The sequence below is a fragment of the Camponotus vicinus genome, unplaced genomic scaffold (assembly GCF_025532165.1).
Source record: "Camponotus vicinus isolate PSW18456_S1 unplaced genomic scaffold, iyCamVici1.0 SCAF_1, whole genome shotgun sequence".
NCBI classification, from domain to species: domain Eukaryota; kingdom Metazoa; phylum Arthropoda; class Insecta; order Hymenoptera; family Formicidae; genus Camponotus; species Camponotus vicinus.
The window spans coordinates 30,575,042-30,594,674 of NW_028141945.1; the positions used below are offsets into that span (position 1 = coordinate 30,575,042).

General features: G+C 33.0%; 1 protein-coding gene across 4 annotated transcripts; it reads right to left on the reverse strand.

Moving 5' to 3' along the window:
• Window positions 1-48: 48 nt before the first annotated feature.
• On the reverse strand, window positions 49-19,219 carry Sigmar (Tumor necrosis factor alpha-induced protein 8-like protein sigmar). Of its 4 annotated transcripts, XM_083078021.1 has the most exons (6): window positions 19,085-19,146; window positions 4,379-4,457; window positions 4,152-4,273; window positions 4,046-4,100; window positions 3,185-3,474; window positions 49-2,179 (listed from the first exon to the last, which is right to left on the reverse strand). In XM_083078021.1, the coding sequence occupies exons 4-6, from the start codon at window positions 4,095-4,097 to the stop codon at window positions 1,826-1,828; spliced, it is 696 nt and encodes a 231-aa protein (XP_082934147.1). In that variant the 5' UTR covers window positions 4,098-4,100; window positions 4,152-4,273; window positions 4,379-4,457; window positions 19,085-19,146; the 3' UTR covers window positions 49-1,825. The 4 variants fall into 4 exon arrangements, with proteins under 4 accessions (XP_082934147.1, XP_082934156.1, XP_082934138.1 ...); XM_083078030.1 differs by lacking the exon at window positions 4,046-4,100; XM_083078012.1 differs by lacking the exons at window positions 4,046-4,100; window positions 4,152-4,273 and having other exon boundaries at window positions 19,085-19,219.
• Window positions 19,220-19,633: the final 414 nt, after the last annotated feature.

Consider the following 19,633-nt stretch of genomic DNA (forward strand, 5'->3'; position numbering starts at 1 on the left):
ATTTATCTCATTCTCTTTTCTCCGCAATCGCAATAAATACACAATTGATATTTGTTAATAATGTATTAATGGCATAGTATATTCATACAACATTTTTAATATTGACAATCATCACAAATAACGTGTAAAGTGGGTGTATACCGCGTACAAAAGGCGCAAAAAGTCGGTAAAATTCTATATTCTTTTTCTCTACGATATCCTACGCTAATCATCAAGATCGCACGTTAAATCAGATATGTGAAAATTGTTCCTTTAGTCGAGTGTCTTGTTACGAATGCGCACGTACAAAGCACTCAATTAGTGGACTGTGTCGGTCGTGACATGCATCTCGCGTTTTTTACAACGTGTTCGTTTATGCATTATCATACTGCTATCGAAAAGAAATAACAATATTGTGAAACGAAATAACATGGAAGCTAGAATAAAAATTGAAAAATATAGGCGCGATATAATCTAACTTATTTATAAAATATCCAAACGGGCTTACACAGCTATTAGCACATTTTTTAACATTATAAAGCTATAACTCTTTTCAAAAATATATATTAAATAATTAAATATATATATAAAACATTTTTTTGAGAGACGGTCTCGTTTCAATAATAAAGTTATCTAAACGCGAAATCGTAAAAGGGAAATTACGAGGGGATACCGGTGTGTCGCGTGTCCATTGTTAATTTCTACCTCGAGAAGAGTAATCCTTTGTTCACGCAATCCACTGCACGCAATGGTACTATCGTCCTTACAGGATAAGATTTAAAGTAGGAGAAGAAGGAGGGATGTGCTTTACACGTGCACGTCGATACTTGATCGAGCGGTTGATGGATCAATGGATTTTTATAAATTTCGCGAAAGCATCGCTGACTATTAAGATCCATCATGTTATATAGTCGTGATACGCGATGAATGCAAGCCGCTTCTTTTGCAGTAGGATTTTTAGCTTCGCGACAGAATATTTTACAAAATCACAAACTGGAGTTCACAGAATTAGATTTCAGCGAATTTTTCGTCGCATCGCTATTTTTGCAATGATCATAATGCTGCAATTGCATTACATATATAATTTCGTTACGAATAGAATTCAAATAAGATTACGACAAAAATTATTGAATCTAAAGCGAAGGTAACTTTACACATAATAATTAACTGAAATAAAAGGATAATATTTTGCATTCTTATTAGGCTATACAAAGAAATTATATGATCTTTCCGTCTATATAAATAACGAAATGATGAGCATAAATGGAAAGTATTGTTGAATATGAGCAGAAATGGAAGTATTGTTGAATATTGAATCGCATTAGCACTCAATTTTAGAGAAAATGTGCAAAAATTTTATCCTCTATTTCACCTTACTTATTAAGCTAATTATATCCCATTTTTGGTGTGGATTGCCGATTTTATCCTGCATATAAATATGTATATTATGCGTAATTAACGCAGGTGTGACTGTGTCCTTAAAATATAAGCGGAGTATTAGACAATTATTGCATAAATCAGTGAGCGAGTGGTCCGCGCTGAGTAGCTCGATCCAGCTACTGGTTAGTGGAAATGGTGTCGCGAGCAAGAAACACATTGTTTTTAATCTATCGCTATAAGAAACTATACTATCGTCACATTAAAAGTATACAACACGTTGTCCTTTTGTTGTTAAAGTGCGATGTCTTCACCTCTCCTTCATTCGCCTTCATCGATGAACTCGTCATCGATCACGATCGTGAAACCATCGTTGCCGAAGGAGATGATCATCCTCCCGGTTATCAGACCGCGTTATCGGTCGTCGATTTGCTTCTATCAAAGATGCGCAAATATCGTCCTTGAAGAATCAAAGCCGCCTGGCGTCCAACGCTTTGTTAAGATCACTGACTAGCATGCCGAGGACGGGTCTGTGCTCGGAATCATATCGGAATACCGAGTCCAAGAATTTCGGATACGCCAGGAAGTCGAATATCTGGTCGCAACGTTGCGACGACTTGTCTGTAAGATGCGGTTTTATCAGTTCTTGCACCAACGATCGGCAACGTTCCAACGAGCCTATCAGGTACTCTTGGTCGTAACTGTAGTCAACCTCGTAGAATGACACGACTGTCATCGCCACTGTTCCCAGGGCCTCTCGAAGCTCGTCCAGCTTCACGGCGTCATTCGGACGGAATTGATGACTGCGTTGCACGAGTCCGATCTACCGTGTTGTACAAAGTGATTTACATAGCTTACCAAGTTTATTTATACACCTATAATTTTAACTTAATGAAAATTTATATTGTATATATAAATAAATACAAAATTATATAATTAATTTACATTCTAATTAGAATTGTAAAATATGATCATTGTAAATCGTACATACATTTAATGATAGTAATTATTTTGCAACAAAAGTCCATTCAATAATAATCCAATTTGAAATTTTTCCAAATTATTTTGTCATCCAAATTACAAAATTTAATGTTTGATTAAAATTTGATTGATTTTATCAGATAAGTTATTAATATAACCAATATTGATTAATGACAATAAATATTATGAAGTTTCACTATATTTATATGAAATAAAAATTGATTCTTAAAAAGTATTTAAATAAAAAGTATTTAATCATGAAGATAATAATAATTAAATCTTGAGAGATAGAGAATCTTGTTTAAATCATTAAAACAAAGCAAATTAAAAGAGATAAAATTTGTAAACGATATACATATACACATATATTTTGCGAATATTTTTTTTTATTTAATGCCCAGTGAGAAATGATAAGTCGGATAGACGTCTAAGACGTTTATTAAACGTCTATTAGACATCTATTAAACGTCTTAGACGTCTATTCGACTTATCATTTCTCACTGGGTGTAAGCCCTAGTTTTATTGAAAATATTTTCTCAATGATTTTAAATTCAAATTACGCTTCCATATTTTCGATATTTTAATTGAAAAAAGATATTTAACTTAAATTAAATAAAAATTATACGTTAAATAAACTTCTCATGAAGTTTTATTTAAATCAACTCTCTATAAATCCATAGAATATATCATAAGAAATTAAAGCTTTTTGAAATACTTTATATCTTAATAATACAGTAAATATAATAAATGACTTCTCATGAAATTTTACTTAAATCAGCTCTTGAAATTCAATGCGAAATATATCATAAGAAATTAAAGAATTTAGATTCTCTAAAGTGCTTTATACCTTAATGGACAATTTAACGATATTCTTGAGGACCTTCTCGGGTTCCTTTTTATCCAAGTGTAGGTTGCTCTTGGCGACGCTCTCCATGAGCTTGTAAAGATTATCGAGCAACGACGTCGTGGCGTCGTCGATGAAAAGCGATCGGCCGGCACCGGTGGACACTATGCGGCCCAAAAGCTTCTTCTGAGCGCGCAGCCCCAAATCGCGAGTGCGACTTCCGGTTCCGCTGCCGGTTGTATACGATCCGCCACCGCCACCGCCACTTCCGATTGTATTCGCCGACTGCATCACTGTAATATTTTGCACAATAAACGACTGCCGCACGTGCGTCCCACCGTATATTTGACCCGCATTCTCCCTTTTGTTTAGCACTAAACGCAACCGTGCGATTCCGAGTTTATTCGCTCGAAACGAAACCGTCCTCACGTCCAATAGAAATTATTAATATAATATATAAATATCATTCGTCTGAATTTTTTCTCTGTATATACATAATCATATACTGCGTTTACTTAGTTTCGTACTTGAAACTAGAAAAATGTGACAAAAACTAATATGATATTAAAATAATTAATATAATATTTTCTTAAAAATTTTATTTATGATATAAATTTTTTCGTATTGGAAATTATATATTTATATAATTTGCAAATATGTTATGTTTACATGTAATATATAATTGCACGTTTAACGTAACTGTAACGCCTCAATCAGCGTTAAATATGTGGTGAAAAAGCGGGTCACATCCTTCCCCCTCAAACGGTTTAATAATTCATTCTGAGCGGAACACAAAAGAATTGCACGGTCGAATGTGGCACAAAAGTAGAAAGTTTGAAGAACTTATTGTTAGAAAGACGAAACATTGTAATTTCAGCCTCTTGAGAACAGCATGAAAGCGTCTTATCTCGAGCATCACCTACAACGATTGTGTATACGTTATTGTGCATGTTTCGTACGATGAACTCACCGTCAAACATCGGTAGACCACCGTTTCCTCTGGATCGTGATAGCGGGATGGAAAATTAAATAAAGAAGCGGCGAGAGGGCTGTATGTGTGAATAATGGTCCGGCAAACTCAGGCAAACGTAACTAAAATAACCAAGGGTTAAACGAAACAAATCGTTGGCGTAACATAAATGTCGCGGGTTTATGGAAGTGTGCGAGACACGACGACAAACCACGTATCTTCTCTACCTTGATTGCAGTCGGTGACGGCCACCAAGTGGTAGAGCAACCAGCTCTGCAATTCCATCACGGCCGTGCCCCACGCCACCTACGAAAAATTTCAATAGAAATTTATGAGAGCATCTTTAATTAACATCTGGAAATATTTCTAAAAATGAAGGCAAAATATATTATAATATTATATATTATAAAAATTTAACCCAGAAAAATTACATTAAATTTTCACAAAGTTATGAAATATTTTTATTAAAATTTCCATTTTTTTAGGAGAATTTATCCTGAAAATTATACGAATAATAATGATAACAATCTCTCTCTCTCTCCCCTAAATTATTCATTTTCTCTTTATGTTATTCCGAAATTTTCGGCGTTTTTGCGACGTAAACATTAGCATTTTCACGCGCTAATGTTTACATGCCGTCACCTTATCATGCGACAACACTCGAGTGAGCAGAAAGCGATGTGAAGGACTCTGTGTACCATCGCATTGATTATCGAGATACGATCGCGATAAGTACTGGGAGACATCAAATACAATCATTCCGAATTGGAGATTATTAATTCGCGTAAATAACTAACTCCCACACGATTGACTCGTAAATGTATCGAGATGACGGCTATCTTATCAAATATTTCACGATTTATATATTTTCGGAGAAAGCAATACATATGAGAATAATCATAAATTCGAGTGATTCGGGTAACAAAAAGCCGTGACACATCAATCGTAATTTATGACATTAATTTATGAATAATTGATTTGAAATTCGAAAAATAAAATATTCCTTCCTCCCTCCGCCTCCCGTATACTCTTACTTTATAAATATTTCATTTAAATGTTTCAATTTATTAACTTTCGCACGGTATTTGATGTTTGTTTCTTGAGGCATGACGTTCGTTTATAAAGATATTACTGTTTACAAGCTGAAAATAAAATAAAGTCGCAATAAAATATAAAATGCGCGTTGTGTGGTTAATATCGGTGTTATATAAAATAAAGCGTTATATGAAAGGTCGCGCAATCGTAATTAATCGTATTTTCGCGAATGAGTGCCATGAAGGAATAATAAAGGACGAATAAGGAAAAGAGACCCGAGGGAGGCATCAGACGGCTATGGAGCAATCACAAGATAAGCAATTTATAATTGTTTTAACTTATTATTTGTAATTAAATATTCGCTTATCTTTGCGATTCAGTTTACATCATTGTGTAATATATAATGTGTATAAAAATAGTTTTATATTTAAAATATTTAAAATATTTATTTTACATAAAATAAAACATTTTTTTATATAAAATTAGTAATTATATAAAATATTAAATTATATAAAATTAGTAAACATATCAAAAATATTTCAGCATCATTTCAAATTTCTTTAGATTTTAACAATTTTTAAAATTATTTATAAGAATATATAAGAATTAAATTTTTATTTTATACAAGCTTATATATAAAATAATTTTTTCGAAAATTCTTAATAAATTCTTTCATTAAATACTTGTTTGTGAAGAGATAAATAAAATTTAATTGTTCCAAATTTTTCAAATATTAATTATTTTAGACATTATTTTAATTGATAATGAGATATATTTTTTTCCAAATGAACAGTGTGTTCTACAATTCCGCTGTTGCGCATATTATTTCTTATCTTAATCATAAGATGGTGGATTTGCGAGTATTGTAATATAAATATTTAAACTTGTAACAATAGAAGTTAATATTTTACATTATTTTGATAAATCACTTGAAAAATATATACGTATATAAGATATTATAAAAATATAATTGTTACTTAAAAATTTCCTTCAATTAAATTTCTTCATAGAAATGTTTTATAGAGATAAGATGACGATAATGTTGGAAGAAAAATCTTTGCGATTTTTCCATCCGTGCAATTTTATTACGGTTTATTATTCGAAACAAAACAACCATTATATTATTCGAAATGCGCGCACACACACACACACATATACCCAACAAGTAATTATCCAATTCTACATTTAATTCCAAAACCAGTCGAGATAATATTAATTGTGCTTCGTTGCTGAGTTAAAAGATTACTATCAAAAATATGAAACAATTCGTGCTTATAATTCGAATTTACTCGTAATAAAAAAATATGTAATTTAATAAAGACCTTCCATTAAAAAGATTGTAAAAATGAAACGTTTGTCTCGTAAATATTCTCATAAATATACCACGGTTTTTTGCAGAATGCCACAATGTTACCTTGGCATCAAAAGAGACTTTAAAAAAAAAAACAGCTTCGAGAATATACTGTCTGTTTTTATGTGAAATCTTTAAATATGACATCGATCTAAATATATGATATATATTTGTCGATCACACAACATTTTACGCCTTTATGAACTCAAATATTTTTCACGAACTCTTGGATTTGCGACGAGCGTGGCGCGTGTAATCGAGAGTCTCTCTCCCTTTTATTCGTACAATTCGTCTTAACGATCCTAATGCTGAAAATGAAATGTAATGCGAGCCAACGACATTCGTGTGGCACGCTATCATTGCTTGTACACGCGCGTTACATACACATGCGTTCACGGGGGCGCAGTATAAGGTCTCTACCTTTGACAGTTGGATCGATTTGTGAGGAGCGTCAAGGCGAGCCAGAGACTCTCATTCACCTTTGAATGATCGGTCAATTAATCGATTAAAACTCGAGTAATTGGTCTCTCGAAAATTTAGATCGCCTTGTTGCAATAATAAATAAAATGCGCAATGAATAAAATTTTTTGTGCAATATTTACAGAGAGATTTCTTTTAAATATATTAAGAAAAAAAAAACGAACCTGAAAAAAAACAAGTAGCATGTAATATATGAGATAAAGTTTAAGAGAGTAAAAAAGCGAAATTTAAATGTAAATTTTATCTTAAAAAATGCATTCACTGTGGTTTTCAATTTCTCATGCATTATATCTGCGGATTCTGCGATTGAAATATTATTTACAATATTTTGTTGTAATCTCGTGATATATATCTCTCTTTTTGTTCACTATGGAAATGTTATTTCAATTTTAAACGTAAAATAAAACTTTCAATTTTTTTTTCTTTCTTTCCTCCCTTTTTTTTAATCTTATTTTCTCATCAGAAATTCAATTAAGCTTGTCTGTCGGTTCCTCTTGCAGGAAACAGCAATCGTAACATTATCAGATAGATTCTTTCGTTATTTAATTCTTTTTTTATTTTTCAACAATGATCGAAAGAAAACGCGAATAATGTGTAAGAATAATAATACAGAAATAATACACGGAAGCAAAATAGATAATATAACATGCTCAATTATAAGTAAGACCTTTAAAAATCAAATAATTAAAAAAAATTTAAAAAGAAAGAGAATTCGATTCCATTTTTATTTCCATTCGAAATTCTCAGTTAATATCGTCAATTCGTTTTCACTTGTCACGAATCATGATTTCTCTCGAATTTTACTACTGACGGAGTCGCAGAAATGATGCGTGAGAGTGCGTTATGAATGATCGATCGTCGGACACTTTCGCACTCTCTCTTTCTCCTCTCGCAGTCCATCAACGATTCGTCGGGACTTTCTGGCACCTGTGCGTTGTCGCGTGTGCTCATTCAAATGCCATCTCGAGATAGCCGATCGTTTGTCAAATTGCGCAATTTTTGGAGAAAAAATATGAGACGAAAATTCCTTGCGAACGTAAAATTTCGTACACTCGGCGGATTATCAATTGTACGAAATGGAAAAATAAATTTTTTTCACCGATGATTTGTGCGATATCTGCAAATAAATCGGATAATAAATATGTACGTATTAGCTTATTAAATTCTTGATAAAAATAAAAGTATGTGTCTTTATTTTTAGCGGAGAAAAGGAAAAATATAAATTGGCATCGAAATTTATCGTAATTTTATATAGGGGAATGTCGTTCGCATCGCAAATATTTATACAGAACTTGACTGTGTATTCGAGAGTTCGAGAGACATCGTTATTTATCTTTCAATTATCGATGAGCAAGAAAAACCAGTTCTGTTATTTCGCGATATAAAATAATTAACTGTTCTAAATTGAAGTCCCCCTTTAGATAGCTATTTCTTTCCTACATGCATCTTTCAAGACCGTCCATCAGGTGGCTTGTCTTCAGAATATTCGATCGCCAGCTATAAATAAACACATGTATATCTCGCCTGATTGATTCGATTTACCTTCTCTCTACCAACCTGATTCGATATGTACATGTTGTGAGCTTTCTGTGAAACATGGCATTTCACGAGAATCCTAGTCACTTCATGAAAACCGATTGGATGCGACTTGAATTTTCATGAAACGCATTTGCAATACAACATTGCAATGCTTCTAAAGAGTAGTTATGGAAAAATTCGCAAACATATTCTTTAAAACCAATCCTTTCTGCGCGCAAAAGCGCGTAAATTATATTATCGATCAATCTTTTATCAATTATCGCAAAATTGACAATTAATAAAATTAATGATTTTTTCGTCATTTTCTTTTTTATAATATTTTTAAGTAATATTTTTAAATAAAATTCTCCCATCGGATAGCAAATTTTATATAATAATTTTAGCTTTTTAGAGAGTAATAAATAATATTGTAGTAAAAATTGCGTAAAAAATCAAGTAACATCGATGTATATGTAAAATACACATGTCAATTTATTTATAAGTGCTCCATAAATGTCTCCTTATCATTCAATCTCTCAAAAAAAGAATCAAACGATTGCTACGCGGAAATGAGCTGCGTCTATTTCCGGCAATTGGTCGGACGACGGATACATTTTCTGAGGTCTACAATATCAAAATTGCATTTATCGAAATTACGATGGTTTCAGAATGCCTGTGCAATATCGGCATTCAGCAAACTCTCCTTCTCTCTCTTTCTCTCTCTCTCTCTTTGTCCGGTCTCTCTTGGTGACTGTCATGAAACAATGCCTCCGTAAACTACTAGCTGGTATGGCAAACGTAATTATCGGTTCTCTATACGCGCGCAGACGACCTGAATTTCGGTGGTGTATGTGGCTCTCGATACAATTTGTCTCTTTCTCTTTCCCTCTCTATCTGTCTCTCTCTCTTTTGCTCTTTTTTCTCGTATAGGACAGAGTTTAACATGTACGTCAACGACGGGTTAAACGGGTTTTACGTCAACGTCATTGCAGCGATGAACTATGCTTGTTAAAGTAAAAATCTTCGCAGAGAGAGAAAGAAAGAGAGAGAGAGAGAGATTCGCAAATTATTTCGCTTTTTTCGTAGTCACGTGTTGAACACGCGTACCAATACAGGCACAAATACACAGATGTACGAAACACAACTCATACACGTGCATTTTCTTAACGATGCGGTATAAGAACATCGTTACGTACGGTTTACGGCCGTGAGTTTCCGCGGGCGGACCTGTGCGGGGTCCGTCATTTCTAAAATTAGTCGCCAACATTATCTACCTCCCATTATCGCGACAACATGTCGAAGGACGACGCGTGCGACCAACAATCAACATTTTCCGATATCTGTAAATTTAGCTCGATCGTTTAACGGGAAACGTCGCTTGCCGGTGCGACGATCGGAAAAGTAAAACGGATATGTTGATAGCGAGGTCAATCAGAATGACGAGGGTGAATGCTACGATGAATGCTTTTTAATAAAGAAGTTAATCATCGTAAAATTGCTTAATAAAAAATTGAGAATTGTCTGTTTAACGGAAAATTGCGAAAATATGTATAATATATTGAAGAGTAACAGATGTTATTTATGCCAAAAGTATCGATATGTCATATATCTTTATTTTAATATCGCGAGTATTTTTATTAAACATCTAGTACTTATGTTTAATAATATCTTTAAGTAAAAATTTGCATGATGAGAAACTTAATAAACTTATAAAAAAACGCGCATAATAAACTTATCATCGTAAAATATATACATGTATTTTAATATAATTTATAATCAAGGGAGTTTCTATCAAGTTATGTTATATTTTTAACCTTCCAAAGCTAATATAAAAGAGATCAAAATATAATCGCAGATTAATATCGATTTAATTTTACGTAAAATATTGGGAAAATGTGTTAATGTAGGAGAAATAACATAAATAAAACATAACCATTATTAATATAATTATTAAAATAATTACCTCCATACAATTTTTAGAAGTAGAGGAACATTTTTTGGCTGCATATATTTTGTAAAAAATAATATCTCTTCTTTCTTTTAATCGCGACTTCCAAAATTCCAAGCTTCAACAACTACCACATAAATTTTATTACATTCCAAACATTTTTCCACACAATTCCATAGATTTCGCCAGCAACGCAATGATAGAATTATTCTACGTCATAGAAACAGATCGAACGGCAGATTAATTAGCGAACTTTATTCGGTGCGGAACGAGAGAAACGTACACAGAAAAAAATAAGTGTCAAATCAAAACTTATATACTTAAACTAACGCGTTCATTGTTTCGTATATACGCAACAATTTATAATCTTCTTAGAAGAATTTAATAATTTTAAATTTCAACAATATTATAGTCTTATTTTAATATTGTAATTATCACCTCAAGAATATAATTATTTAATTCTACTTTAAGAAAATTATAATCTTTTTAAAAATGTTATTTTCTATCTAATATTGTTTCTTTCCCATTCAAGAAAATTAAATCTTAAATCGTAAGAATATATTTTTCTTGGCTGAACTATATAAAATGGCTTCATTCAAATAAGCAATTATTCAAGCAATTCCTTTCACTTTTCTTTAATTAACGCGATATAATCTCATTTCAAGATTTTTCCACGTTAAAACTAAATATATTTTCAAAACAAGAATATCCTTTTTTTCTATGTACGCGTCTGTACACAGAAAAAAAGGACATTCTTGTTTTGAAAATATATTTAGTTTTAACATGGAAAAATTTTGAAATGAGATTTTATTGCGTTAATTAAAGAAAAATATAATTGCTCGAATAATTGCTTACTTGAATGAAGCCATTTTATATGGTTCAATCAAGAAAAATATATTCTTACGATTTAAGATTTAATTTTCTTGAATGGGAAAGAAACAATGTTAGATAGAAAATAACATTTTTAAATCAGAGATTATAATTTTCTTAAAGTAGAATTAAATAATTATATATTCTTGAAGTGACAATTGCAATATTAAAATAAGACTATAATATTGTTGAAATTAAAAATTATTAAATTCTTCTAAGAAGATTATAAATTGTTATGTATATACGAAACAATGAACGCGTTAGTTTAAGTATATGTTTTGATTTGACACTTATTTTTTTTCTGTGTATCAGTGCATGTTTTCTCTCTTCCATTCTTCACGCTCGAAACTTTTCCACGGGAAAGATCGATCGTGGTAACGACGACTACGGGGTCGCGAGGACCGGCTAACTGCATTCGTAATGTTTTACGACGTAATACTAACCGAACCCCCTCACGGGTTGCTGCCGCTCGTTTTCTTTTCGCGCCCCAAGACGCAGCTGTCGCGCACCACCGCTGACAGCTGGTACGACCGGCCGGCAGCATGCCGTTTTACCCCTCCTCGTTAAATTGAGCATCCTCGCGCTCGGGATAACCACCACCTGCCCCCGGACTAATGTATAGGCGCTCGCACGCATATGAGCGCTCGCACGCATCGAGCGCGTAACGTGAAGCACGTGGTCGTGGCGAGAGTTTTCTATAGACTCTCGGTAAGACAGACTTAAAGGACGGATTATGTCCGCGACACAAAAGCACACGCATGCTTGAATTGTTAAAGACGACTTCGCGAGGTCTATCCACGATATCATATTTGTATCTCGTGATCTCTGACTCGAAATAGATATAGTTATTTTGCTGTCACGAAAGTAACTCGACCGTTGAAAGATTATTTTAGAATTAAATATTAAGAAAATTATTTTAGAATTAAATATTAAGAAAATTATTTTAGAATTAAATATTAAAAAAATATTTTAGAATTATTTTAGAATGATCATCTTGATACATGCATACGTAAGTCAAATGTAATTATCTTAATGAAGAAATGAAGAATGAGGAATTGATTTTTTTTAAATAGTTGATGTTGTATTATGTGATATTATTTCACGCTAAAGATTATTCTCGATTGCAACTTTGAGAGAAAGAGGTCGGTTTCCTGCCTCTACTTCTCGAACGAAGCTAAACTGACCAGGACTAAAACAGTTTCGATGTTTCGCAATTGCTCTGCTTATTTACCGTTGTACCCGTTAAGTGTATAGTTAATATATATAGCTATTGTTGTTCAAGTGCATGCTTCGTTTCTTGGCGCGAGAATCTTCTCTCGGAAAAGAGGGGGATTGCACGCGCTATAAATATTCGTTTTATTCGCAAATACGCGTCTCGTGTATATGAGAGATACAGGTACGTGCGAAAATACGAATCGTGAGAGAGAGACAGAAAGGAGGAGAGAGAAAATCTCGAACAAGGACCGCGAAATACGATGTCGACCGATCGTTATGTCCGAAAAAGACAGACGGGACACGTTATTTCCTGCCGCGTCAAGCCTCTTTCGACCATACGAGAGAATTATAAACGACCTCGCAGGAAATTACGTTCTCGTAATAAAGGATTCATATTTCTAAAATGTTTGTACGATATTTACGCTATTCCTTCGTATTTCCAAGTAAATAAAAATTTGGAAAGATGTATAAAACGATAAGAACCCCTGAAATTCTCAATAGCTAAAGCGTATACAAATCCATCTTTCTTTTAGAGACATCTCTAATTAAATTCTTTAATTAAATGCACACGAGATGTCTGGAGGAGAAGACAGAGAATAGCAAGAACTCGTTCTCAAGGAGAGAGAGAAGTTTGGAATTAATTTTATTTCAGCGAGAGAATTTTACGTGAATTCTCCTTACATATTACAATGATTTTTTATACCTTTTAATTTTAATATGCGTTTATGAAAATATTTTGTCATTTGTAGAAGAGAGAAGTTATGATTGTGAAAATCAATTACAGGGGAATATTTAATAATTATCAACTTTTTCCAATAAAAAAATATTCTTAAAAGTTACTCAAAAGTTTCTTCATAAGTCACTCAACCAGCTTTTCAAACCTAGGAATTAAATTTTTGTTAATTCCTTTATTGGAATTAATTTTTTTAGACTTGTATATCTTGAATTGATTAGAAAAAGGCAAATATTTAAGCACATAATTGGAGTAGTCGAGGACATTCAATATTAAAAAGCCCATTAATTGGCTCTTCAATTAAATTTTCATCAATATGAACAGTGCTATTAGTGTATGTCTTAAGACACCACATTTCTACCAACCATATTTCCACCGACTTCTCCTTCCCTCTCATACTCGTCAAGGCCACCGATGATACGAATTCCGCGCGTGCTTGAATAATAAAAAAAAAACATACACCGTAGAGGAGAACGCAGATATATAATATAACTTTACCGGCAAGGTTGCGATAATAGAAAAAAATTAGCATAGCGGTTGCAAATCGTTCTTACGAGAATTACATCGATCGCAACATGGACACGCATATCTGTGCATGTGCGTGTATCTGCGTAGAAATATTTTGTGCTCTATTACGCTTTTTAATGTCGCGTGAAAGATTCAAAATGCATATAATTGTTTGAAACTAAATTGTAATGCTAAAAACAATCAACAAGTTGAAACAACGGGCAGAAAGTCTATTACGAAGATTGAATAATCAAGTTGAGAATTTAAATGGATAAAGAATGATATTAAAATTAAGTGAGCGAAATAGTCGCTCAAATCAAGTAAAATATTCGAGGAATAAAAATTTTTTCCCGTTGACGAATTTTCACGTGTAATATCATTTCTGACAGAAATCGATTTGACATGAAATATTTATTCGCAAACTTTCTGAAAAAAAAACCGGAAATGTCTACACTCCTGTCCTGAGATCAATAATTAAATCATTATATGCCACTTGCCATTTAGCATCATTCCCTTGCATAATACTCATGCCAATGGCAGGCATCCCTTGATCGATGCACCAGTGACGCAATAAAACGGGCATATTTACGTAACAATGTACGTAATAATATAGCAAAATCAATGTGTGGCAGCTCATTCTTGAAACTATATGTCGTAAGATAAATTCGGACGAAACGATAATCACGACCATTCATAATTCTTGCTCGCTAATAAACCGCGATCATCAGTGTTATTATATTACCCTCTGTTCCCTCCAGCGTTTATCCCGCTGCGAAGAGGAGAGAAAACGCGATCCAGAGAAAAAGAGCACGCGGAAGATATAAATTTCTTTGCCTCTCCCCAGGACTCTCACGAGTCCACGAGCGGACGCCTCCGTCCGGTTCGTGTCGCACGCGTGCTCCAAGAAGTCCTACGTTAATACGACCGTTTACTCGCTCGCAGGGAAACGCAACAGTCGCGTATATACGCGACAATTATGAAAAACCGGTGCATCGCATTCCGTAATTGGATGCGAGCGCGGGCAATGCGCTAACAACAACCTCATTCATCGCGCGGTTATTCTCGTTATAGCTTCTTCTATTTACGGCGCGCGATTACACGCACTCGAAAACTTGCTCCCTTCCCTTCTCCTTCCTGGGACGTGTACATGCTTTACCAGACTGTAGACTACAAAGGGATGTTTCAAAATTTCCGTTAATTTTAATGAATAAATTTCTCGAGCATGTAACGCGAAAATGCAATTTTTTTGGTAGAATTTTTCTAGATGGAAAGAAAGGGTCTTTTTTCGCGAATTATAAATTGTGAAATGCAAATGCATGACAAAATCTCGTACAATTTCGAAACGTTTTTACGCTTGTTCAGAATTTTAATGTAATTTTTATAACGTTCGGTATTAAATTGAATATTAAATTGAGACAAAGATATAATAGCATAGCAAAAAAATTGCTCCGAAGGAAAATGTTTTTCTTTCACTCACTCTCAGAATAAATGAATTGTCGCAATTTTTAGATGTTCTAGAACTCATGAGATAAATTAAACATATTATTTATTATATTAATATAATAATTATATTTATTATTATTAAACCATTAAGATAAAATTTTTATTAACATATTTTTGCAGCTTTTTGACCTTTTCTTTCATAATGGCTTCATACAAAGTACATATAATGTTGAACATTCGTTCTTCTAAATTTCATAATGTCAATATTTTAATATCATCTTCATTTTTAATTTTTTATTGGATTAAATAACAGATTCGTCGAAGATAAACTTTTATTATTATATTCATATTTTTTCGATCACATTTATTCGTTCGATTAAAAATTTAAAAAAAATTCAAAAAGGATTATAGTATATCTGTTTTTGTTTTGTTTCGCGCATTTTATAAAACACCTAAAACATTTCACGCATTTCACGTTTCCAATATTTTGCCGATAACCTGTGCACGTATCCGCACCGTTGAAATTCATGCACTGCGGATGGATTTTACGCTGTAACGATCATCGATTTTGTGAAACCGATGGAGCTTTCAAGCGTTTATCTCTAAATAAAAATTATTGAAGTATATTGACATATTTCGATATTTTTGAAAAATATTCTGAGTATCGATATCATGTTTTATTCGAAAAGAGATATTGAATGGTACCAATATTTGATATTTATTTTAAATTATTATTATACATAAATATTAAAAATAAAATAAACTTTACAAAAATAAAATACTCATTGCGAGAAACAAAAATAGTTTCTTTAAAAATAATATATATCTATAATCAATTGGAAAATACTAAGAATCGCGAGTTATCTTTGACTTTTAACGCTTAAACACGATATAACATTAAAACTAGGTTGCACAATTCAATTTAAGTAATCATGGCTTAACGATTTGCATAATTCTACTATAGTACAGAATACAAAAGAAAAACAATAAAACCAAGTGACATGGATCGATTTCCTCGGCCTCGGTAAGCGCTAACTATAGTGCTGACTAGCGTTAACTCAACGTAATGTTTTTTCATTTTTAATCAAGATTCTAATATAAAACTAAAGACAAAAAGAAAGAGAGAGAGAGAGAGAAAGAGAGAGAGGGATAAATGCAACAATCTAATGAACAGTTTCAGCAATATCGATTAACTATAATTAAATTGCTAAATTTTTAACTTTTTCTAGTTTTAGTTGTAAAGAAAACAAACAATCAGTGTTAACGCAATTAATATTGAAGTGTTAGTCATGAATAAAAGACATTAGTTTTAGCCGTCAAAAGTATTGTCTCTCTATCTGTCTGTCTCTCTCTCTCTCTCTCACTTCTCTCTCTTTCTAAATAGTGCAATGTTAAATCGCGACGAACAAATGACGCAATTAAGACGACTTCTCGCGCGACTTCTTGCGAAACGTATCCGTTTCTCCTCTGCAGCGTTACGGATTTCTGCAATTTAATCTCTTCGATCAGCTACCTTTTCACGATAATAATTCTGGCGAATTCACCTTAATCGGTGTCTATTTTTATAGGCTATCAGAAAAGTTCGCGTAATGCATCTTTTAGAATATACTGGAGTGGATTTTCTTTGTAAGTTTAGTCTCTCTAATTTGTTTTTAAATATAGACTGCTAAATTATCGCGTGACGAACTTATACTCATTCATTAATATTGTACCGATGATTCAACTGTTTATTAATTTATAATTAAATATCCGTTAACTGGTTTTGGCTAATTTTACGAATCATTTATAAAATATCTAAATTTTTTATCATATTAAAATTTTTTTTATATCTATTAAAATTCTCAAATGGAAAATGGAATATATTCATGTGGTATTTATTATATATTTATTTGTTTTTTTGCAATGATTTATAATTAGACTATTTTCTATTTTAAAGATTAGGATGCTTGCTAATTCCATTTCTGTTTTCATCTTCCTTCTCTTATATAGATAATGGTGATTATGTAATTTTTATTATTACATATTATATCGTTTTATTGATAATTTATAATGATTCACGAAGCTATTAGCTGATAACTGCTTATCTTATTTGTACAAAATTTTTGTCAAGTGTTTTAGCTTCTAAAGTTTGTACAGAAAATAAAAATTGTTACGTGACATACATGTATCAACTGACGATCTATTTAATGTGATAATGCACTTTCATTTATATTAAGGTCGAATGAGATAATTAAAATCGTTAAATAAATGGAGCGACCTAATGATCGTCCAACGGTAAGTTTAATAATTATTATAAAATTGTAGAGAAAAACGGGAAGAATTTCATTCTAAATTTATAAAACTTCTTCTTATAAAACTTACAACAATTAGAGAGTTTGTATTAATTGTAACAATGAAAATTTGATATTGATAATATTAGTACGTATCATAAATACAGATATTTTATGATATAACTAAAAGAAATTAAATATTACATAATATATAACAGATGATGTATATAATATGTTAAAATTGAATTTTATCTAACGTGTAAAAATGGATATGAAAGTTATTGGAGAAATAACGCTACAGAAAAATCGCGGAGAAAGTGAACAAATCTTTAACATTTTCGATTACGTCGAGCTGTCGAAACGCCGGAAATCACGGCAAATCCATCGGAAATTGATGCGAGAAACGTCTAATATACGATATAAAGGGCAATGTCAAAATGTATCTTTTTTAGACAGATAAAGAAAATTAAAATATTTTCTATAAATCACAATGTTATTACATTATATTTTATCGTAATATTATATGTTACTTTTTACATACATATTATATAATTAAATATTCAAAAAAGAATTTGAGACATAAATGTATAATCAATATTTTACGTGCGATAAAGTGACGATAGAAATTTTATTATAAACTTACAAGTATCTTTTTTTAATATAATTTGTCTCGAAAATTTGATTTAAGTCATTTTTCTAAGCATCAAGAAGATAATCCGCTTGAATGAGATTCAACGCGATGAATGGGGAAACTTTAATCAAGACGATACTAAAACTCGAGAGGAACATTCATGGATCTCGATGATAAAGCTAAACTTTTTTTTCCTTTATGGATTTCCGTTCGTTAATGTAATGGGACAGAGCATCAAGGGAGCTAAACGTTACTATATAATAATATTCGGAGTCAAGATAATGTCAACTTCTTTTTTGCTATCGAAAATTCTCTGTCTACCTCCCTATCTAATCATTAATCTTAATTCTTTTTTGTCAAGTTATCTCTGTCTCTTTCTCTCAATTTCTCGTATGTATTTATAAGCAGACATATTTTCGCCTAGCACGAGCATGTCCGAGAAACTCCTGTTAGCGAATTAACCCGGAAACACGCGACGCGGACAAATGAGTCACTCTAAGAATTAATAGTTTCTTGGTAAAGAGCGGTCGATTCTTTTCGAAGAAACTTTAAAAAATCGCATATATGCCTACTTATATATAAAATTCGCATTTTTTATAAATGATGTAACTTTATACATATACACATATATGCAGCATTTTTTAATTTAAACTATCGCACTTTACGTAATTTCGAAAAGTATAAAGGCGCCGATAAAAATTTTCAACGAACGCGCGCGAGAAAATTTTAACTTCAAAGCAGGAGCAATCGTACCGCGCAACTGTACGTTAAAAGGGATCACGCTGTTATTCCGCGCTGTTAATCAAGATAAAGAATAAATATAGAGAATCTCATCGCGCGATTTCGCACGCAACGGCGCGCGACGATCTCATACGCACACATACACACACGCACGCTGACCGATTTGAATTTCCGCATACATGCATACTAACCTCTGCTAATGTCCTGGGCCGCGGGAGCGCGACCCGACTGCAGAAGGAACGAAATTTCTCCACGAGTGTGTTATCACGCTCCGTCCTCGCGATCGGTCCCGGTTGTCCCCGAAGCAGGACTCTCCCAAGTTTCACTTTGTTTCGCGCGGTATTTCTCGGAGTGGAGAAAAAAAACGATCGCTCAGAGCGACAGGCGGGAAACGTTCTCTTGACGCACGCTTCGCGAGCGGCGAGAGTACTACGTCGAATCGCGGCGACGCTCCACCGCCGACACGTCCGTCGCGTTGCACGGTCGAGTGACGTTTGCGAGTTGCGATGCGCGCGACCTGGTTGCCATGGCACCGGCGGAACGGAGCGTGCGCGCCATTGGCGGAGGAGGCATTGGAACTAGGGCGGTGGGCGGGCAACTTCGCACCGTACAGCGTACGCGGGAAAACAAACTTTGACAATGAAACAGGCGCAATAAAGCGACACGAAATTATATCACTGAAGTTTTTTAAAAAACAGCAGATCGACGATTACTGAAACCTTTCCAAAATGCCATCATGT